At 38.8% G+C, this 24,376-nt stretch overlaps 2 protein-coding genes across 2 annotated transcripts; both read right to left on the bottom strand.

Moving 5' to 3' along the window:
* Positions 1–11,299: 11,299 nt before the first annotated feature.
* LOC100371233 (alpha-N-acetyl-neuraminyl-2,3-beta-galactosyl-1,3-N-acetyl-galactosaminide alpha-2,6-sialyltransferase-like) lies at positions 11,300–17,586 on the bottom strand. The gene is made up of 5 exons (XM_002741338.3): positions 17,242–17,586; positions 14,032–14,487; positions 13,419–13,843; positions 12,911–13,018; positions 11,300–12,027 (listed from the first exon to the last, which is right to left on the bottom strand). Exons 2-5 carry the CDS (start codon positions 14,353–14,355, stop codon positions 11,838–11,840), a joined length of 1,047 nt encoding a protein of 348 aa, XP_002741384.3. The 5' UTR covers positions 14,356–14,487; positions 17,242–17,586; the 3' UTR covers positions 11,300–11,837.
* A 656-nt stretch (positions 17,587–18,242) lies between these two features.
* LOC102800465 (alpha-N-acetyl-neuraminyl-2,3-beta-galactosyl-1,3-N-acetyl-galactosaminide alpha-2,6-sialyltransferase-like) lies at positions 18,243–20,531 on the bottom strand. Its single transcript, XM_006824819.3, has 4 exons — positions 20,130–20,531; positions 19,530–19,933; positions 18,663–18,773; positions 18,243–18,565 (listed from the first exon to the last, which is right to left on the bottom strand). Exons 1-4 carry the CDS (start codon positions 20,529–20,531, stop codon positions 18,313–18,315), a joined length of 1,170 nt encoding a protein of 389 aa, XP_006824882.1. The 3' UTR covers positions 18,243–18,312.
* Positions 20,532–24,376: the final 3,845 nt, after the last annotated feature.

Below are 24,376 nucleotides of genomic sequence, written 5' to 3'. Positions count from 1 at the left end.
ATTCTATTTCTAAGTTGTGGTCACTCAGACGGAATTTTGAAAGCATTTTCCTGAGGCCGAAATTTGAAATGTTTTGCAAATAATTTTCCATATTATAACTTACTTTGAATAGTTTGTATGTTCTCAGTTTTGTTCCCCTATTTTCATTGGTTTCACTGAAATTTAGTTCTTCTCTCCATCTTTGAATATAAATATCAGATAGTCTGAGTTTTACTTTTTTTAGTATTTGATTCCAATTTTCCATATTGTGATCATTTTTTATTTTAATTAGATCATGTCCCAGTGTAGCATTAATAGTCCTTACCCAGTTTGAATTAATTTTTATCATTTCATCCAGGGCTAATTTTAAAATGTGATTATCTAGCAGACTATATAGTCTATGCCAGTATTTAATTTGAGCCAAATTAATTTTTAATTTTACTGGTAACCTACCAAGTTCTGCTTTCAAACCACTAATTGGCGTCATTTTACTCACTCCTAGGAGAAACCTGTAAAAATGACTGCAAACTTGCTCTAAACTGTTACTGTCAGTTGTGATTTCATTGGCCCAGATTTCTGCACCATACATGAATATAGGTGAAATTAATTGGTCGAAAATTTTCAAACTAAGTGTTGGTGAGATTATTTTGTGGTTTAAGACTGTTTGGCTGATGCTGAAAAGAGCCTTTATTGATTTATTTTTTAACATAGATAAGTTTGTTTTAAATTTGCCATTTGGAGTAAATATTGCCCATAAATAGCAAAACTCGCTAACAGCTGTTATGTCTTGGTTGTTGATTTTAAAATTCAGGTTTTTAATCAGTCTGTTGCTGCAATTAAATACCATGACTTTAATTTTCTTTACGTTTACTTCTAAATTCCAATTTATACAATAGTCATTTAATTTGTTCAAACAGCTTTGTAGGCCGTCTTCCGTTTCTGAAATAAGTGCAAGGTCATCTGCATATTGGATGCAACTTATAGGTTTCTCGCCCATTAGAACTGGTTTATCAATTTGATCCCCAAATAATTCTGGCAGATCGTTCAGAAAAATGTTAAATAAAGTTGGTGATAAATTGCAGCCTTGTCTAACTCCACAGGTAGACTGAAATCCATCAGTTATACCCTCTGACAATTTAATTTTATATTTAATATCCTTATAAATAGATTTTATTACTAAAGTAAGAGTGCATCCCTTGAGATTCTGTCGAAAGCTTTTCTAAAGTCAACAAAACATGTGTATAACCGTGAAGAAGACATCATTAAACACTCTCAAAATCACAATAAATCGGGGAAGTAGTTGGATATTACGGCGTAGCCAACATGGGAAATAAAAAACGCCCAATACAAACGACATGGGTTTGAATCTCACTAGAAACACACTCACCAGAACCGAAGCAATCAGAAACCAGCAGTCGTTTTGGCTTTTCCGTTCAACTCATCGGAACACTGGTGTAGTTAGAAAAATGAACACCACTTAACGACCAACGTCGTGGCGTGGTACACAAGCGTGCCATCAAAATAAAACAAAATTAGCTTAAACAAGACCAGAGTCAAGGTAAGTTTTGTTTTAAAGTGTCGATGGCGTTCCCTATATTACGAAAACAATTCAGGCAACAGACGAATATCTTCTGTGGTGTTGTGGAATTTATACTGTGTCTGCGGAATTGTTGATTGAGGGTTCGAAGCCAGCAGTTAACATTTTGTTAGAAAATTTCACAATTAAATCAAATATCCAATGTTACCAGGATATTTATTTCATTATTTTAACAACTTGCAATGGTGGAAGTTGGTCAAACACGAGTTCTTACACCTAAATAAGTATCAAATATTTGTCGACACATTTATTCTCTCAATTTAACAACCTTGTAGAGGTGGAAATTAATTAAACAACAGGTATTTACTCACAAATATAATGGTCAATATTTGTCCATACATTCATTCTGTCAATTTAAAAACTTGTAATTGTTGGAATTAATCAAATGAGAGTTGTCTACACCAAAATAAGTTTCAAATACTTGTCCATACATTTATTCTCTCAATTTAACAACTTGTAATGGTGTAAAACTATTAAATGAGAGTTGTCTACACCAAAATAAGTCTCAAATATTTGTCCACACATTTATTCTCTCAATTTAACAATTTGTAATTTGTGGAAGTAAATTGAATGCAACTTTTCTACACCAAAATAAGTCTAAAATATGTGTCCACACATTTAGTCTCAATTTAACAACTTGTAATGGTGTAAAATAATAAACGAGAGCTGTCTACACCAAAATAGGTCTAAAATATTTGTCCGCACATTTATTCTTTCAATTTAACAACCTGTAATTGTGGGAATTAATCAAACGTGAGTTGTTTACACCAAACTAAGTATTAAATATTTGTTGAGACATTTATTCTCTCAATTTAACAACTTGTAATGGTGTAAAATAATTAAACGAGAGTTGTCTACACCAAAATTAATCTCAAATATTTGTCCACACATTTATTGTCACAATTTAGCCACTTGTTAATAGTGGGTCGGTATAACAAAATATCTTTCCTTTATTTCTAAGCACCAGCATCTAGGAAACAGTTTGAACTTTTAATACTCGTTTGTAATTTCCAGGTTTTTTTTAACACCCTGAAATTCCCAAAATATAGCTGAATCCTGTTACACAAGGAAGATTGTTATGGTAAGACTTATATAAACACTTTGCTATTAATTACTCTGTTTAGAGTAATCATATTTTAATATAGTTAAAACAAGTCATATGCAAGTCTTTGAATGACTTTCAATCATAATAAATTGCTCAGTTTGTAAAGTCAATGTGACTTTTATCATCACGTGATTTCCTTATATGGCAACCAGACGAACCTTAAGTAGCACAAGATTATGTCGCAATTCTTTTGCTTGAACACTTTCAGACTTTCTGAATGCAAACACTGACCACTTTTACCAAGATTTGAAGGCCTTGTTTGTACTAAACGCGTCTTGTTTATGCTTGTGATAAATTTAGATTTGCGCGTCCCTGAATTGAAACATTGCAACAACAAAACTCAAGATCCACGAAGATGAGTGGGTGCAACAGGTGCAAGCCAGCCTTCTAAGCATCAGCAATTTTACATGATTTCTACTGTCATGCAAAGAATGAAGACCCTGAATCCGAAAGAAATCGGCTCATTAAAACGGCTGCACAACTTATTAAAAAATATATAAAATCGTCCAGCACGACTAGTCATTTATACCGAAACACAGAAGAAATGCAATGCACCGAGAAAGCCATTGAGTACCTTCCATCCGCCCTGAAAGTTTTACTTCAAGATATGTTTGTTAGAAAAGACACTGATGTTAAGGTAGCCCTGCGTACAGTGCTGTGTGTACGGGACGCGTTCGGTTGATAGATGTCCCTAGACTGGCGCAGTCGGGGCGATTAATTTGTTTTTGTAGTTTAAATAAAATAATAAAAAAAAAAAATTGCGAAATAGAGGTGTTAGCGCAAAATCCCTGTGACTGCGGTTCGCGCTAACACCTCCATTTGGCGATTTTTTTTTATTTTATTTAAATTACAAAACAAATTAATCGCCCCGACTGCGCCTGTCTAAGATGTCCCCACCACAGCCCTGCGTACCTCCATAGACAAAGTCCGGGAGCGCACCGTAATTGGTGCGCAAGTTAAAAATAAGTAGTTTCCCAGCCGAAATCGGTTGAAATGACGATAGTTATCCGTAACAACCATTACAAAGTTATCTGAAACTGAAATGTCTTTAAAAAGCGACTAGTAAAGACGGACAAAATGTAAACGCGTAGGTACCGGAGAAATTATCCACCAAGCGCCGCCATTTTTAATTTCATTCACGCAAGATAATGTGTTTGTTTTAATAGGGCAAAGTAGCCGATTTCATCCACAATTGGACTCCGAACTGGGAGTTCTGGATATATCTGGTGATCGATCATCATGTTTGGTACCTGGGCATGTTATTTCATTAAAAAAATTATATTTTTCAAAGTCCCGGACTTTGTTTATATAGGTACGCAGGGCTGTGGTGGGGACATCTATCAATAGAACGCGTCCCCGTACACACAGCACTGTATGCAGGGCTAATGTTATGGTGGCATCCATAGGGCAGGCCATCATGCAGTCAGTTCGCCCACGAGTTATAGTGACTCCACTACAAATAGAACTTGTTGTTCAAATCATCGCCAGTTTGGCTCACGATTTCTCATTGATTCTCTCCATAGTCATGGGTTTAGTTCATCATATGCAGAGGTACAGAAGTTTGAACGTAGTGCCACCTTGCACCAAGGAACTGACATTCCTGATTTCACACCTGTACATTTTATACAACATGTAGCTGATAATGTTTACCATAATGATCGGACCATTGACAGGCTGAACACGTTTCATGATATGGGCATAATAACAACCATAACACCAAGGATATTGTAGAACAACACCATACCTAAAGTTCATGTCACATCCGAGGATATAGTTTTTTTTTTGCAAAAGTCAATATTAAATATTATGAGCAGGGCATGGCCAAATTAAAGTATGCCCAGTTACCCAGTTTGATAGCAGGTAACATTGAATGTGAATCTTCTGTGGAAAATTTCTTGGTTGTTACATCCATCTAGACCATCTTGGAATGGTTTTATGCAAATGGTACATCAATGTCCTCACCCTGGGGTCTCATCTATAGTGTTCATGCCAATGATCGATATGAAATCAACTGATGGACCATGTATCTTCTCAACTATGTGCTTCAACAGTGAACAAGCCAAGAAGTAACACCAGTGCTCACCTCTGACCAGCCTTTGTGGTGGAAATCACTCAGACATGCTTCCATACTTTGCTGCATCTGGTCATAATCTTTATGCAAAGTGAGTTTACATATATCTTCAGATTATGTCAAAACTACCAGAAAGTAATGCTGACGTATTTCGATCATTCCTGAATAGTGAATACCATGTGGTTAGGCGAACAGACAGGTACTGGGCAGGTATATCGACTGATCTTGCAATTGAACAAGTGTTCATGAGGAGTGTCAAAACAAGTGGTGGGATGACAAGGGGTAGAGGTATGTCAGAAATGGAACATATCGTTTGGCTACTCTCAACACCTGTATGTACAGAAGTCAACCGTGCAATGCAAGAGTTCACTGGTGTTTTTTACATCACAAATGAGCAACACAAAGAGAGTGCAAAGACCAAGCAAATTAGAGATCATAATGACCTAATGGAGTTGGTTCAGTTTCTTCATGCAAGAAATCCATTCACGAACAACTCTTCTCTATGTAGTATAGCTACTGGAGTTGTTGCTGATGACACAGTAAATGTCGATAATGCTAGGTCTATTGGTGCTGAAATAATAAAGTCTATGATTAGAAAAAGCGCGAGTGATTTTTCATTCACTAAAAAAGAACAGGCTAAAACATTAAGTGTGAAAACATCATTAAAGCTTGATGTAGATTAAGTACAAGTTGATCCCCAGTTGTTATTTCAAAGACTTGTTTCCATTGCAAGGGGAATTGTATCAACAGACGAGTTGTCCAGTCTTTTCACCTATGAGCTGTGTACTCATCCACCAGCATTGTTTGCCTCTGATGGACTGATGTGGGAAGCAAACAAGCCAGCTTTAGCCGAAGCAGTCTGGAAACGTGTTGGTCCCATTACTAGTAACATGTCCATTGAGGTTAAACATGTTATTGATGGAGGTTCACTTTTACAGAGAGTTCCATGGCCCCGAGGACTAACATATAAGGGCACCTGCAAACTTAACCTTGATTACACTGACCGCAAATATGGTAAAGAATCAACAATTGTTTTGATGGCTATCCAGATAGACCATCAACAAAAGACACAACTCATCTTAGGCGTTCAATAGGGAAAATGTCTACTAGTGTTAACTTTGATTCTGACATGGTTATGAATATGAAGAAACAACAGCTCCTTGCAAATGCAGCAAATAAGCAGCGCTTCATTAATATCCTGGGAACTTAACTGAAGGTGAAGGGAATCAAGGTTCGACATGCTGAAAAGATGCTGTAGACTCTGCTGTCAATGCACCAGTAGTTGTAGGTGAGGACACAGACTTGTTAGTGTTAAATAGTCACAAACTGTATTTAAAACCAGAGGCACGGCGAAATACAAAAAAGGAAGTCAAAGCGTGGGACATAAAACAAACTAGGACCACTTGCTTGCAAAAAACATATTATTTATACATGCTGTCTTAGGCTGTGATACCACATCAAGGATATATGGCTTAGGAAAGGGTCTGTCCTTGAAAAAATTCCAAACCAACAAGCAGTTTCAATGTCATGCTTCAGTGTTTGACCAAGATGATGCTTCAAAAGACGACATTGTGAAGTCAGGAGAAAAAACGTTGGTCCTTTTATATGGTGGCAAGTCCGATGAAACATTGGATTCACTCAGAATGTGAATTTTTTTCAGAAAGTTGCTACAAGCGTTACATGTGTAGGGCCTGAGAATATTCCACTAACATCTGCAGCTGTAGGTTACAATAGTCAACGGGTATACCACCAGGTTCTGATGTGGAAAGGGCAAACTCATGTTAATCCAGAAGAATGGGCTGGAAAGTGAAGAAGGGAAAATTGCTTGCTATCCAAACTGACAAGCCTTCTGCACCTGACAAATTACTAAAAGTTATCAGATGTACATGTAAAGCAGACTGTTGAACGAGACGTTGCACATGTAGAAAACATGGACTAGAATGCTCCCCCATGTGTGATGAATATACAGGTGTAAGCTGTAGAAAGTCACCCAATCTGGATCTTGATGATGATGATCAACTATAATATTATAAACTTAGAATTATACTATCCTGATTTGATGATTGGCCAACCAACCAACCTATTTTCATACCAATCCCAAACAGAATGAAGGTATGACAAAACACAACACACATTCTACCACCACCAACTTTGACATATTTATTGATATAATCGATACCTCACAAGTCTTGACAATCACTCTTTTGGTATTACCACATCAAACCATGATATAAGCCCCCTTCATTATGTGATCATTCCACATACCTGTAACTGTGAAATGTCCTTCATATATATTACCATTGTATCACCAATCTTTACATGATACAATCACATATACTTTGATAAACACGATTTGTTTGTATGTTTTTATGCAGATGTATAATTTGTGGGAGGTGTGAGTTATGGAGACCGACTGCAGCAAAGTACATTTGCATTTGCATATAGAGGGCGCTATTTGCTTCACAATGCGCAAACAATTTTTGGCTGACTAAATATGATAAGTGTGATAAATAAGTGGATATATTGAACATTATTATCCCATATGCATTTATATATGTACGTCTTACTGCATCAATAAAATGGCTTAATATTTCCATTATATGGACAATATATTCCCTTTGTCCGATTTTGGTAGACTTTTGATATGTTGTTTATAGATGTTTGATTTGTTGCTAAATCTGCAAAGAAACTTTCTGTTGCAATTTTATCTGGGTTGACCTAAAAATCAAATTAGATTGACTGGACTACTAGCTTTTAAAGGACATCGGCTTCACAAGGTCGACGAACTTCTGACGTCAGCAATATATATGACGTCATCATGCATGTTGCAGTGATCTGTTACAGATGCAGATTTATATTTCATTCATTGTTTTTAAAATATTGTTGCTATACAGTAATACATTTCAATGGTAATTAAAGGTTATTGCATGGTTGGATATCTGCGGTAGGTAAAATCAGTGCTTAAAAACAATAAATCTTCAACATGCTCTAAAAAAATTGCCCAACGGTTTAGGTCTTGGGTTTTTTTTGGTCATTCTCAATGACCTTAGCTAACGTTTGAAACAACATTCGCTAATGTACTATTTTATTCCGGATCAAACCCTAAATCCACTTGACTAGAAGCTTCCAGGCTGGAAGTTGTCGACATGTTGCAGGGTAAGGGTGAAAAAGTTTACTTATCATTTACAACTGTATGTTTTTTTATTTCGCTTGCATGCTGGAAGCGTCTACGTCTTGTCTGTGTTTTTTTTTAGTTTGCGAGGCTATTTGATAGCGCTTGAGGTAAGCAAACAGGGTCCGGGACAGGAAGTCACACACCGCCGCACCGTAACTGAGGCCAGCAATATAACATCAACAGTGACTTGAAAATCAAAGAGCAACGTAAACAAACTTTCGGGACTTTTAATCACATACGCGTGCCTCGGTTCCCTATAATTGTTTTTTGAGTATGTTCCAGCATGGGTTTATAGTTCCATGGTTCCAGCATCGACAATACTTCGAAATTTTAACACTACTTAGCCAAAACTGTCTGGGTAAGAAGAAGCAGAATAAAAATTCACTCCTAGTGCCCACGAACCTGCATCTGTACCTTAATAATAATTGTATAACCATTAGTGTAACCAGTAGTGATAAGTTTGACTAGAAACCCTGTATAATCATGTAGCAATCTGACATTGGGGTTTCAAGTTTCAAGACCAATAATATACATATTGTAACATATTTACCTAACACCTGCGCACGCGCGGGAATTGAGTACCAGGCGACGATAACAACACACGCTAAAAACGCAAAGACTCATGGGTAGATGTTTGTTTGTAAACAATGACACGCTTTGGCCACCTGACGCATGCGCTGGTGACGACTCCCCAATGTCCAGCATTATAATACCATGGACAGAGCATCGTGGGTATTATCAGAGGTACATTACTTGGAGTTTGAAACTCCGGTGACATGATACCAAGATCCCGTTTCAATCTCGCTCTCGCATAAGCGTTCCAACTCAGAAAAATGCGAATGCGCATGCCCGAAGTAACTAGGGTACTGGGTGGATCAGATCAAAATACCTGCTCACGATATGACGCTATCTACGAGATGAGACTTGAATGGGATCTTGACATAATGTCACCACACAGTACTATGCGCGTTGCAAACCCCAAGTAATGTACCTCTGGTATTATCTAGTGAACTGTGTATAAACTCCAAAATGGCGAGTGGCTATGTTCACATGTATTTTACTTTAAAAAATATTCGCATTATAGCGTTCATAATACAGAAAACAGCAAAATATATAATGAAGCAGAACATCGTCTTTCACCGACGATTTAACACAAACAGTGAATAACATCGAAATGTTATTATATGATGTACACTACATAATGTCTTCGTTTTTTTTTCATTTTCTGTAATCACTATTTCTTTTGACTAATGAATAGTCAGCAATAATGTAACACACTTTATCCTAGTAGCCACCATGAAAGTTATAATAGTCATATATTGTGTTTTTTTCAAAATAAAAACAAGTGAATTATTATAATCTATAGCCGAATGAATTTGTTAAGATGATACATTGCCACATATGCATGCTGGTTTAATACATACATGATTATTTTATATATATCGTTCATCAATGCTTCAAGTGCTTCATGTGTAGATGATGTGGATCGCATAGTGCGCATGACGCAAGAAAATTCCTATTGAAAATATTAGTTGTAGAAAAAGAATAAACATAGGACAAAGGTATGTCTGTAATAAATTGCGGTGGCAGATTTTGAATGTAATATTGATTGAAAGCATTTTCTAGGCAACTTACTTACATCTGTAACTGTACTAATGCAATGTTCAAAATAAAAAATACCAAGAACTTGCGTGAAAAGGTAACTTACAAGTGTACCTGGGTCTAGAGAACGTCCCATCTTTATTCGTCTGGTAGGATGTGATATGGTTATGTGGGTTGTGACGCCACTAAATAATCTACATATTTGTGTTCTTTATACCAGTAGAAAATGTGGATATTCATAATATTCGGATGAAATCTTGTACATAATTAAAGAAAACAATTTTGGTCTTTGTTTTTGAATTTTGAATTAAATTAAACATTTTTGTTATTTAAGTTCTGAAATGCAGAGTATGAATGGAGATTCGTTAGAAGTACTATTTGAAACCTCTGACAATTTGAACAGTCACATGATTATTGTGATGTTATTTTAGCTCATAAGTCATATATCGTTTTAACTGCTTGAAAAAAAAAGTTAAAAAATACTACAAATCATTTTCATAATTATGACACAAATTAGCATTCTGTCAATAAATTGGCATTATTGAAAATTGCGTAAAGGTATTGCCAAGCTATAGTATAAGTCATGTGACCTGATGTATTAATCTGTTTTTAGCAATGAAGTTTCAATTATAACCTATCCTCGGGGGCGGACATCCGGGCATTTTCACCGCCTGGCAATCCGCGGCGGTGAAAACAAAGGCCCAAAACTCGCAGAAAACGGTACTTTGGGATGATTGTTGAGATTCCTCTGAACAGTGTAACAAGATTAGCCCTACGTGCGTAACATATATAAATTTGGTTGTTCGGGATTACTTCAAAGTTGAGTTTGTATTGTTTTCTCGAATTTTCACCGACTCGACCGTCGTTCCACAGCAGCGCGCACAGAGCCCATAGAAATGCATGTACAGTGGTGCGCGCCGTAGCAACGTAGAACGTCCGTGACGTAGCTCCGCCCCCGAGCATATACCAACGATGTTGTTTATAACACTGCCATAAAGACTTTCCGTTTTCGGCGTTGTGAAATTCTTTCGTTTTTATCGTATTCATAATTCAAGACAAATAAAAGACACAAACATAGAGAATATAGCCTGAGCACATTACATTTTCTGTAGTATACTTGTGTAATCGGTAATTATGAAAAGTGTTATGGGTGCACAGGAAATAAATTTTGTTATGAATTGTTTTTAGTATAAATCCTGAATTATCTTGTCAAACTTGTTAGGCCCCGCCCCAAAGACGAAATAATGTCGAAAACGGTAAGTTTTATCGTAGTGTGTTATGACCATTTAAGTTTTCATTAGCCAGGGGGCAGGTAAACTGAATTTGTTGTTTCGACAATAACAAGTCCTTCAAGCAATCAGAAAGACACATTGTAAGTATGTATACCAGGTACGTCATGCAAACCAGCTTCTAATTTCCCGCATCTACATCACAGAGAGATGAGGTGAATATTAGCATACTGAATTAACCATTCACATATTGAATTTAGAAAGCACAATTCCCCGATTTACAGATGTAGCCTTTGAAAGGGCGTTGAGGTTCAACTGTTGCAGCTATCAAATGATGTTTTTTTTTGTGTTTTTTTGTTCAACAGAGCCACTTGTTAGTCTAAATAATATTTTTCTCAATGTAGTAAATAGCATGCGCATACAACATGTAATATCTATTTTTTTCATAATTATATATTACAAGACAGTGTACAATTATTTAAATTCTGCATGAGATTTAGAATTTAAACGTTTTTGTGAGTTAAAAAAATAAGGAAATCAGTTGATTTGGCAACAAACATTTTATTGTTGTAATCATTTAAGACTACTTTTTTTATTTTATCTAAATTCGGTTCGAGGATTCTGTTGGATATTATTTCTCACGAACTGTTTGCGAATTTTGTTTACTACTTGTTTCTGGTTGTTGTATTTGTGTGTCAGTAGTTGGTGTACCACTACCGTATTATTGTTCAGAAAATCCTGACCTATCCACAATTTCTGACATACTAGTAAATAATGGGATTTCACCCATCGGGCCCCCATTATCAACATTGTATTATCCAAAAAAACAACAACAAAAAACAAACAATAACACATGAAACATAGTAAACAATGGTGGAAAATGTCGCTCTACAACAGAGCTGGCACTTTTCTCTCAAGTTATTACATCAATATCTTGTAATTGGAACGCATTCTTGTTAGATTTTTTTTAAATTTTTCTTCTAATATTTAAAAAAATACTATATATCAGTGGAACAGTACATCTGTACACGGAGGCCCACACAGAAACAGTGTATCCATATATCACGTGATCTTCGTCGTCACCAGGACGGATAGTGGAAAGTAATATTTCGTCTTTCTTTCCATTTCTGAAAAACCTCTTTTTCTGTGATGTATCTATGGCCTCCCATCATCTTGTACTCTTGGCTTTTATACATCGTGCATTCATCGAGTCCGTTAGGATCGTAGTAATGGAAGGGAATTGTATCGTTGTCGGCAGTTTGGGGATTTCTGTAATAAAAATATATAAGTCAGTTTTGTTAAAGGGCGGAAGTCGTCGTGCCGCGTCCTGTTCGATATGGGACTCATAGCGACGTATACAACGCGTGTAAAATACAATGTTTATTTACATGAAATTCGAACACGCGCTGCGCGACGACCACCGCGCTTTAATCATTTGATGGCCAGGACACTATATCATACACAGTTTTCTGAAACTAGGGTTTACTTTGAGTCCGCGGCAGTAACCATGACATTCGTTTGAGTAAAAGGTATCCAGCAAATTGTCCGTCATCGTGATTCGTTCAAACCAAATCTGCCAATCGCCATACCAATTGTATGATTGTATTTTTATCACATCTATGTCTGGAAATGGCTATGAATATATTAACATTGATTATTATACGAGATTTGACACTTGTCACAAAAACACCTGAAATAACTTTATACAAGGAATATGTTAGCATTGATTATTATACAAATTTTAGCTCTCGGTACAAAGACAAACGAAAGAGTTCTATCGTGAATATCTTATCATTAAATATTACACAAGATTTGACATGCGTTACAAGAACATCTGAATATCGGTCGGCCTTTCAAATATATATAATCTGGCAATGGGGCACGTGAGTCGCGCCCTCAACGGCAGCGATGGCATATATTTTCTTTCTTCTGGTATGTATTAACTAGGAGATCGTAATTGTTGTTATTCAGTACTTTTACTAGTATACTAGTATATGAGACTTTTTGGTGATTATTTTTTTACGCAACGTTTTTAGAGCATGTTTTTATTTACACGCAGTTGATGCAAGACGCCCAAGTAGTTGCTGGAGGATTATCACTCTACACCCACAAATGAAATGCAGAAATGATGACGTAACAGATGACACCTTACTGGCAATGTTGAGGCGATACCATTCCGTACATATGGATTTCATCACACAGATGGAACGCAAGAACTAAACTGTAAAATCCGGTAGAAATCCACGATCCAGAACCATGCCTGAAATAGAAATAGACCAAACGTAACTGAGATGGTCTTCCAAGCAATGTGATTATTTACGCTTACATACAAGGGCGTCGTTAGACCTAAATTTCTGAGAAAATTCAAGATACGAAAAAAGGACCCTAACATATACAATGTTTTCACTCATGAAACAAAATTTCAACGATCGGAGCCAATTGAAAAAACGTTCTAATACTGACAATAGTAGCGCGTGTGTAGATTTACGATAACAAATACACAATATTTATTTGAGATGAGCCAGACTTGTTTTGGTTTTGATATTCATTAATAATTAATAAAATATTAATTAATTAAATTTTGTCCAATTACACGTGTTCAAGCATATACAAAACATATTATGAATCAGAAGGATTAAACAAACGAAGTAAAATATTACCTGCTTTTACCAGTTTCCCTTTCAAATAACAACTCTACAAAATCCATTTCCCGTTCTGTCAGAGAATACACAGCAATGTCGGGGTTGTTTTTAACAATATTCATCAATTGCCCATACGTCCGACCTTTCCCCATATTATCGTCGTCGGATACGGTGAGTAAAATGGACGGTGCCCATACTACCATGACTTTAGGTCTTCCAGGTCCGTGTAAGAGATATCCCATGGTACGTAGGAAGTCTATTGCTTTAAACGACATCACCCTGATTGTAGTTCGTTGGCCTACGTATCGCTCGTATCCTTGTATAGGGGAAGTGTTCATACGAATTACGCACGTTGCGTTGTCTATTTCTTTGCCGCTCTCTTGGTAAAGTAAGCGACCCGCAGACGACACGAGTGCGCATGTCTGACAGCGGAAGTTTATTGGCTGAAACAAGAAGACGATAACATACAGTTTTGTAGGTAATATATTTCAAATTGTGGATATTCAGTGTGTAAATCGTATTGGTCCAAATTTCGCAAATATAACTTTCACTGATTTTGGGCGGGAAAATATATGTCGGTGAGAGAAAAAAGTGTTCCCGAAACCACAACCGGGCATACAGATATACTTACATTTTTGTCAGGTACGGAAATGTATTCATGCGGGTCAAGGTCTAATGGGTCACCTTCGTATCCTCTGATGTCGTCTGCCATATTTTTTTGGAATTTATCAAAATAGTTCTTCTTGTCAACCTGAGGAATATGTCCTTTGTCTGACGATTCTGTCCTTGGCGAATGACTTCTAAAGTTATTTTCACCTTCATATTGGTCCATACTAATGAACATTTTAAGTTTAGCTCGAACTATATAGATGAATAAGAATGCGAATTGAAGAACGAGTAATACCAGCAAACCACCAATGACTTGGTGCCGAACAGAAACATTCCTCAGAGCCATGACGTCACAAGTCTATAATATCTTCAGAACTGAATGGTAATAATTATTCCCTGCATCACGTGACGTTGAACGTTGAATCGTATGACAGCATATGTTATCTGACGGTGTACACAAATAACATTCTGAAATTAACTACAGACAGGAAAAGATATCACATAGCGGATCGTCACTAGTGTAAGGGTGATATTTATAGACAGTCATAGACTATGGTTTTAATCTACAAACGAAATGTACGGAAATGACAATAAAGCACATCCACTCTCTATACCTAGACGATAGTACTAACAAAACATGCAAATACTATTTTAATAACATAAAAATAAACTAATCACAATATACTTGTAATAATTACTGAGTTTAAACCATCTGTATTACTGCATTTAGCTTAACCAAAAACAAGTTTTAACATAAATTGAATAAAATCATATATGTGGTATAGAAAACATGAGAGATAATACATTTGAATGCAAAATAGTATTCACCATCTGCGGGAAAGTTATATGGGTCGTGCATGTACAGAGGATGTTAGAAGCTAATTTACACGTTTCATGTTTATTTATATATGTGCATGTAATTTCGTTTGACAAATTTGTTCCAGAGAGAGAGAGAGAGAGTGTGTGTAACTGGGTAGGGTGTTGTGACCATTATTTTACTAGGTTTTAATTATGTGCAGAATTATATTATGCAAGTTATTTGTGACGTCAGAGATTCGAATTGCGCATGCCCATCACTGTCGGTACGCATTCACTGCACGCTATTTCAAGTTGTCTTTTGCGTTGCAGTGTAAACGAGGGCGCTTCTTTACAGTGGCGATGTGGATTTGCCGAGTTAAAAGTTCGAATCCCAAGTTGATGAGTATATGTTAGTATACGTGTCTGTAAATTTATATTATCCTCGGGGGCGGAGCTACGTCACAGACGTTCCACGTTGCTAAGACGCGCACCACTGTACATGCATTTCTATGGGCTCTGTGCGCGCTGCTGTGGAACGCCGGTCGAGCCGGTGAAAATTTGAGAAAACAACACAAACTCAACTTTGAAGTAATTCCGAACAACCAAATTTATATATGTTACACACGTAGGGCTAATCTTGTTGCACTGTTCAGAGGAGTCTCAACAACCATCCCAAAGTACCGTTTTCTGCGAGTTTTGGGCCTTTGTTTTCACCGCCGCGGGTTGCCAGGCGGTGAAAATGACCGGATGTCCGCCCCCGAGGATAGATGAATCTTCACCTGAAAAGTGTTCCTTCTTTATTGCTAGTTCAGATTGTCACAAGGAGGTCTTGTCTGAGTCACCACTAAATTATTCTACTTATAGAGGTGTGGGGCAACACGTATCTTCATCATTCAAATACTTATAAACCGTACCAGGATATTCAAGTTTTCCTCGAGCACTCAGCCCCCTTATTTGCACATTTGATATCTATAAATTGCATCAATCTGATTAAAATAAGATCCTACATGTATTTTTGACTTTTTTAATTTTTTTTTCTAATTTATACAAAATAATTAAAATAAAATAGTAAAAATAAAATAAAATAAAATACACGCCGTACAATACATCAGATTGTAATCAGATTGTAAATTGCACAAACTCGCTATAGGATCTTTCATTCACGATCTAATCCGTAACTGTCCAGCTTATTGTCTATCTCAATATTTCCAATTTATTAATCACCATGATTATACTACAGAACAGCGCCACCATAGTTACCTTTATGTAAACTATGCCAATAATACATCCGGGTAGTTTACAATATCTCACTCAGGTCCCAATATTATTATTTAACACATCCACCCTTAATACACTCAAACGGACCCATTCTTATATGAAAAAAAAATACCAAAACTTTTTCACAGGTGGCTTTTCAGCATGGGCCCGAATAACTTCGATTCTAGTATTTGAAATACTTAACACTGTATCAGGGATTACTCAGTAACTAGGTATAATCAGGAAAAAGATGACAAACGAGTGAAAAATGTCAAGCCTGGTGTCAAGCAAATTCTGGACATTAAAGCGGGGGGGGGGGGTCGTCACCTGCGCATGCGTCAGATGGCCATAGCGTGTCATTGCTTGCAAACAAGTGTTGTTATCGTCGCTTGGGACTCAATTCCCGTCCCGCTTTAATCCAGCTGAACAAGTCAAAGAATGAAATTGTCAAATATTGTTTGATACCAGAGTTATACACCCTTCCCCAGTGAACGACGTAGTCCAAGAAGAGAACAACACAAAAGCGCGAGTAAAAGTTAGTTTACAAAAGGCAATAAATATTGACTAGTTTTACACCACGTGATTGACAACACGAGTACGGTAACCAATCAGCGAACGTGTTGCAGCTGGTGATTTCTTGCATTTTCTGTAGTAAAATATGTGCTGCCTTTTGTATATATCAATTTCTTTGCCGTATTATTTTACTAGTGTAAACAGATGATGGGAATTAAGAGAATGATTCGTTAATGAGGAAAATATGTTGATCTTGCCTAGTATTACAAATTGAATTAAAATAGCCAGTGTGTAGCTAACGTAGCTAACAGCACAGGACACCAGTAAGCTGTTTTGGACTATGTCCTCACACCAACAACATAACATGTAAAAATACGAAGCATGAAGCGCAATATGCCGCGCAACTAGCGTGCAATCTGGAGCACCACTAGGATCATGATGAACAGATAACCATGGCGACAGACACAGCCGGGGAGTATGGTAGTCACGCCCGGAAATAACTCGTCATAAATAAATAAAACAAATGTTATTGAATTCACCTGCCATAACGAACATACTGTCTAAAAACACGTCATAGTTTCAGCTTACATAAATAATAGGAAATTACCGTAAAACGTTCATATATATTAAAAAAGTAAATTATTAAAATATAAGCATGACTCACCTGGTCACACAGGAACAAAGATAAATGGCTGAGTAACATTTATAATTGACGGCAACAGCGAACTAGCAGGGTTGACCAGTAACAACTCTATGTGCCTACGTACAAGCTTGGAGTCAGGTTTGTGTCGTTTTCACGGGGAGTGGGGGGGGGGTGAACAGAGAAAGGGGCAGCCCGAAACGGGAGTAGGAAATTCACTGTAGAATTTTCACAATTATGAAGTATTTGTCATTTTTGTAGAGGCATGGGTGACTGGATAGTAAATATTTTAACAATCAACACATCAGGGACGCTGCAAATTGGACTTTGATCCCAGATACTGGCAACAGCTGCACCACTCGGACAATTCGGGCGCCCTCTATGTCAACATTCTCCAGATCTACAATGATAAACTACACTGTACACTGTACACATTTGTGATTTGCGAACGCATTTACATAGTCACGATTAATTTACCGATATTTATATATGGGACCCGCCTTCTTGAATACAAATCTGAATCATATTCAATAAGTCGGCACTCAAATAGTAAATATTTTTTTTATTTTGTTGAAAACAGTACAGATAGTTTTCACGATAAATATCTTTGTATCCTCGGGGGCGGACATCCGGGCATTTTCACCGTCTGGCAACCCGCGGCGGTGAAAACAAAGGCCCAAAACTCGCAGAAAACGGTACATTGGGATGACTGTTGAGACTCCTCTGAACAGTATAACAAGATTAGCCCTACGTGTGTAACATATATAAATTTGGTTGTTTGGGATTACTTCAAAGTTGAGTTTGTGTTGTTTTCTCGAATTTTCACCGGCTCGACCGGCGTTCCACAGCAGCGCACACAGAGCCCATAGAAATGCATGTACAGTGGTGCGCGTCTTAGCAACGTGGAACGTCTTGTGACGTAGCTCCGCCCCCGAGCATATAAATGTCAGAATTCACAAATGATGATGGTTGTCAGAAGTTCATGTCAATCTTGATTTTAACAGTACGTCAGCCACAACGTCATACACGCGTCGCAAGCATGCGAAGATTTGTCACATGCTATTTTATTACATAACCAGGTTACATCTTTTCCCACTAAATCGGTTTCTTTTTCCCATGATTCTGGGCCATGAATGGTGTTCTTTTATCTTTTCGGTGCAAATCCCAGGATGGGTGATGGAACGTTGTGTTATAAACTCTGGCCCATTTCTTGAACACGTATTTTTCGGTGAAAAATCGATGGGTATAACGTTGTCCGTGTTCTTGGCTCCTGGAAAAGTCACATTCTTTCGGACCGTTTACCTCATAGTAATGTTGCAGCGTATCTTTTGAACTCGAAGGCTGAATTCTGAATCGAATCAAATCGAATTAGGAATATATGATACATTACAAGAAACGGCACTACAATGATAATAACACGATGATTTTGTATGAATTTTGCTTACTTGTAGCAATGATCCGACTCAATAAAGCCGTACATGTTTAAACGGTCACATATCTTCAACGCTAGTAACATGGTGTACCACCCAGTACTCAGCCATGTACCTGATGACTTTCTGCAAACATATAATAATTCGGAATAAAATATGGATGATTGTGTGGCCTCTCTGTAAATGTCATATATACACGCACCACACTGGTGTTACAGTAATGGTTTGTTCGTTTGTCACATTTAAAGAGGTAATAACCTTAAAAGGCGGTAGTCGTCGTGCCGCGCATGTGCGACATTTGTGTTGATAAACATTGATTTTCCCACAATCCAGTGCGCTCTTCTATTGGAAATCATAAGTACGGGTTTTGATCTTGGCGCAACGTTAACTAATTACCGCCTCCAATCACCGAATAAATTTCGTAGTTAAAGCTTGGTATCAGTTTGTACTCGTTGCTCTGCGCAACAGTCAAATACGCCATCTTTGTTCATACGAGTCCCATATCTCGCGCACGGGTGGCGCGATGACCACCGCCCTTTAAGTATTTTTGGCTTGTTTAAATTTTCTGTTTCGAAATTGCATTTTGAAAAAAACATTAGTAAATGATTTATCGGGAATTTAACTGAAACCCCTTGCGTCAGCAAAATTTGCCCCTCAAAATGCAGGAAATAGCGTTTCAGAGTCTAGATTTCAATTTTTTTAAGAGGGAGCATGCGAGGAATGATGAGCAGATCTCGCCCCTCCACGCAAAATTTCGTGCCACCACCTCTGAGATACAAGACCAAATATCAAATGTTATCGAGATTACTTGTTTAAACATTATTATGTCATATTTAAGCAATTTTTTCCTGCATGAGCAGAAAGAAAAGAACAGAATATCACCTCTCTTTTCCAGTTTCCAGTTTCCAGACAAGATCGGAATAATCAATTTGTTTTACTGTTGTTATATACGGGTCTAGTGTTGGGTATTGCCTCCTCAACCGCATGGTTTCCCCTCTCACCAAAGAGCGTACAGTTTTGTGATTGCTAATCCAGAGAACCAACGTCTCTGACATTCCACCATCCTGCATGAGTCCTTGTCGTTCAAACATTCTGTACAACACCATGTCAAAACTGGCCAAACGTAAAGTTGTCTTCGTTCCAACATCTTGTTCGTAACCACGAGTCGGGGATGTATTCATTCTGATAACACATGTATTGTTGTCGATTTCAGCTCCGGCACCCGAACCCAAAATCTGACCCGAGGAGGACACGAGGGCACATACATCGCAGTGGAGGTCCAACACCTGAATAAAGAACAGATTTTGGATACCATTGGTTGAAACTGAAGTCGTCTTATGTTTAGCAAGAGAGATAAGTGTGCGTGTCAATTACATATGTTCAAAGGATGACAAGATAGTTTGCAGTAACGCAGGCCTGAAATGGCTACTAAGTATTTATAATTGGCTGTAACGTTTCCCGTATATGATGACTTGACCTTACCTCACTTTCATTTCGCATCCTGACATAGCCTATAGGATCCTTTGAAAACATGTCAATGACTCGTTTCTTCAGCAATACATCTTTATTTGCTGCTACTTTCATCATATGATATTTGCCCACGTCCTCTGCGGACAGTCGCTTTGTTTCCATTTTTGTTATAGCCTCTTGAAGATCTGACCATCTTTCACCACACAAAAATTGGTCTTGCGCTTCTGAATCGCTGTTAGTTGTGAGTCTGCCACGAGAAATGCAGGGAAGTGTCCGGCCCTCTACGTCAAGATAGACTAATTTATGCGTTTCATCTGAAGTTTCTCGATGAAGTTTATCATTCGATGCGTAATAAATTACGCAAATAAAGATAACTGCAGAAACAACTAAAATAATTCTACGATTTCTAGCCATTTTTGCATTATCTGAAAAAGAATTACAATTTTATCTTTACTAATTGTTGAATAAATCCCATATATCTCATAATAAATGAATATCTATAAGAATTTAGTATAAAACGAGGAAGTTTTGTGAAATAAGATGTGCGTATCGTGACGCCAATTATGTTTTAAATATTATTAAACATATGCCAAGCCACACACAACCACATGTCGTTGTGCCAAGCCACACACAACCACATGATGTTGTGCCAAGCCACACGTAACCACATGTCGTTGTGCCAAGCCACACACAACCACATGACGTTGTGCCAAGCCACACGTAACCACATGTCGTTGTGCCAGGCCACACACAAACATATGTCATTATGCCAAGCCACACGTAACCACATGTCGTTGTGCCAAGCCACTCACAACCACACGTCGTTGTGCCAAGCCACACACAACCACATGACATTGTGCCAAGCCACATTTAACCACATGCCGTTGTGCCAGGCCACACACAACCACATGTCATTATGCCAAGCCACACGTAACCGACATGTCGTTGTGTCAAGCCACACCCAACCACACGTCGTTATGCCAAGCCACACCCAACCACATGTCGTTGTGCCAAGCCACACGTAACCACATGACATTGTGCCAAGCCACACGTAACAACATGTCGTGCCAGGCCACACACAACCATATGTCATTGTGCCAAGCCACACATAACCACATGTCGTTGTGCCAAGCCACACACAACCACATGTCGTTGTGCCAAGCCACACATAACCACATGTCGTTGTGCCAAGCCACACACAACCACATGTCGTTGTGCCAAGCCACACGTAACCACATGTCGTTGTGCCAAGCAACACATAACCACATGTTGTTGCGCCAAGACACACACAACCACATGTCGTTGTGCCAAGCCACACACAACTGCATGTCGTTGTGCCAAGCCACACACAACCACATGCCGTTATGCCAAGCCACACACAACCGCATGTCATTGTGCCAAGCAACACAAAACCCCATGTCGTTGTGCCAAGCAACACAAACGCATGTCGTTGTGCCAAGCCACACACAACCACATGTCCGTTTTGCCAAGCCACACACAATCACATGTCGTTGTGCCAAGCAACACACAACCACATGTCGTTGTGCCAAGCCACACACAACTGCATGTCGTTGTGCCAAGCCACACACAACCACATATCGTTATGCCAAGCCACACACACCCGCATGTAATTATGCCAATGCAAAACTAATATGCTTATATCGTTGCTCATTTGTCTAATCACAGTCCCTCTATAAATTATCGTGAATAAATCATAGATTTTACACTGGGACCTGTCTTGCTGGATAAGACAATTGGCTTGAATGTACCACTCAGTGACGAACAGGAACTATGTGAGTGGTGAGTGGATCCCAGTTTTTCAATCAATGAAACCCACTAGGAGAAATTACGAAAGCCACCTGTGGGACCCTTGTTAGGCCTCCGTACCTTGGACACTGAATACAAGCCATACATTTAATTGAAGGCCATCTGCGAGATTATCAGGCTGAAATCATTGACATAACCCCTGCAAACGAACACGACACCATGGAATCATTGACATAACCTCATTCATTTTAACAACTTGAAAAAAAAGTAAATTATTAAACAGCGTTACTGAACCACTACTCACCTTTAGGGCTATGTTCGAGGGATTTTATCTAGAAACAGCTAAAGACATCAGAAGTCCCCTCTAATATTACAAGAGTAACTGTTAAGAAGTGTACCCGGAATTATAACAGGACTATTATCAATATCATGGTGTATGCGGACGTTCACATACGCCACTCACACTCACATAGCAAGTATCATGTGCATGGAGCATGCGTACTTTGAGCTAAATTATAAAGAAGGGCACTCTCGATATTACTATTTTTTAACTCAAATCAATAAATGAATTAACATAGCAATCAGACATTGGTAATTTATATTTACTTTCAAGGCTAAAAACAATACCGAAAAGCTCGAAATCAGAGAAATCAAATCAATCAACGAATTATTATCAATTATGTCGTTGTGCCAAGCCACACACAACCACATGTCCGTTGTGCCAAGCCACACACAACCACATGTCCGTTGTGCCAAGCCACACACAACCACATATCGTTGTGCCAAGCCACACACAACCACATGACATTGTGCAAAGCCACACGTAACCACATGCAGTTGTGCCAGGCAACACACAACCACATGTCATTATGCCAAGCCACACGTAACCACATGTCGTTGTGCCAATCCACATCCAACCACACGTCGTTATGCCAGGCCACACACAACTACATGTCGTTGTGCCAAGCCACACGTAACCACATGACGTTGTGCCAAGCCACACACAACCACATGTTGTTGTGCCAAGCCACACGTAACCACCTGACATTGTGCCAAGCCACACATAACATGTCGTGCCAGGCCACACACAACCATATGTCATTTTGCCAAGCTACACATAACCACATGTCGTTGTGCCAAGCCACACACAACCACATGTCGTTGTGCCAAGCCACACATAACCACATGTCGTTGTGCCAAGCCACACACAACCACTTGTCGTTGTGCCAAGCCACACGTAACCACATGTCATTATGCCAAGCCACACACAACCACATGTCCGTTGTGCCAAGCCACACACAACCACATGTCCGTTGTGCCAGGCCACACACAACCACATGTCGTTATGCCAAGCCACACATAACCACATGTCCGTTGTGCCAAGCCACACACAACCACATGTCCGTTGTGCCAAGCCACACACAATCACATGACGTTGTGCTAGGACACACACAACCACATGCCGTTACGCCAAACCACACATAACCACATGTCCGTTGTGCCAAGCCACACACAACCACATGACGTTGTGCCAGACCACACACAACCACATGACGTTGTGCCAAGCCACACACAACCACATGTCGTTATGCCAAGCCACACATAATCACATGTCCGTTGTGCCAAGCCACACACAACCACATGTCAGTTGTACCAACCCACACACAACCACATGTCGTTATGCCAAGCCACACATAACCACATGTCCGTTGTGCCAAGCCACACACAACCACATGTCCGTTGTGCCAAGCCACACACAACCACATGCCCGTTGTGCCAAGCCACACATAACCACATGATGGTGTGCCAGGCCACACACAATCACATGTCGTTATGCCAAGCCACACATAACCACATGTCCGTTGTGCCAGGCCACACACAACTGCATGTCGCTGTGCCAAGCCACACACAACCACATGCCGTTATGCCAAGCCACACACAACCGCATGTCGTTGTGCCAAGCAACACAAAACCCCATGTCGTTGTGCCAAGCCACACACAACCACATGTTCGTTGTGCCAAGCCACACACAATCACATGTCGTTGTGCCAAGCAACACACAACCACATGTCGTTGTGCCAAGCCACACACAACCGCATGTCGTTGTGCCAAGCCACACACAACCACATATCGTTATGCCAAGCCACACACACCCGCATGTAATTATGCCAATGCAAAACCAATATGCTTATATCGTTGCTCATTTGTCTAATCACAGTCCCTCTATAAATTATCGTGAATAAATCATAGATTTTACACTGGGACCTGTCTTGCTGGATAAGACAATTGGCTTGAATGTACCACTCAGTGATGAACAGGAACCATGTGAGTGGTGAGTGGATCCCAGTTTTTCAATCAATGAAACCCACTAGGAGAAATTACGAAAGCCACCTGTGAGACCCTTGTTAGGCCTCCGTACCTTGGACACTGAATACAAGCCATAAATTTAATTGAAGGCCATCTGCGAGATTATCAGGCTGAAATCATTGACA

This window comes from Saccoglossus kowalevskii, chromosome 4 (genome assembly GCF_978046115.1).
Source record: "Saccoglossus kowalevskii chromosome 4, keSacKowa6.1, whole genome shotgun sequence".
Lineage (NCBI taxonomy): Eukaryota > Metazoa > Hemichordata > Enteropneusta > Harrimaniidae > Saccoglossus > Saccoglossus kowalevskii.
The sequence above is the reverse complement of the archived record's forward strand: the minus strand, read 5'-3'. Positions and strand labels throughout refer to the sequence as shown.

Bases quoted from the DNA above. Each gene is read 5' to 3' on its own strand.
- LOC100371233 (XM_002741338.3), bottom strand. From the start codon at position 14,355: ATGGCTCTGAGGAATGTTTCTGTTCGGCACCAAGTCATTGGTGGTTTG. The intron at 13,844-14,031 runs GTAAGTATATCT...TTCTTGTTTCAG, and splicing joins TTTCCGTACCTGACAAAAAT to CCAATAAACTTCCGCTGTCA. The intron at 13,019-13,418 runs GTAATATTTTAC...TTTCTATTTCAG, and splicing joins AGGGAAACTGGTAAAAGCAG to GCATGGTTCTGGATCGTGGA.
- LOC102800465 (XM_006824819.3), bottom strand. From the start codon at position 20,531: ATGGCTAGAAATCGTAGAATTATTTTAGTTGTTTCTGCAGTTATCTTT. The intron at 18,774-19,529 runs GTGATATTCTGT...ATATGTTTGCAG, and splicing joins CTGGAAACTGGAAAAGAGAG to AAAGTCATCAGGTACATGGC. The intron at 18,566-18,662 runs GTAAGCAAAATT...GATTCGATTCAG, and splicing joins GAGTCGGATCATTGCTACAA to AATTCAGCCTTCGAGTTCAA.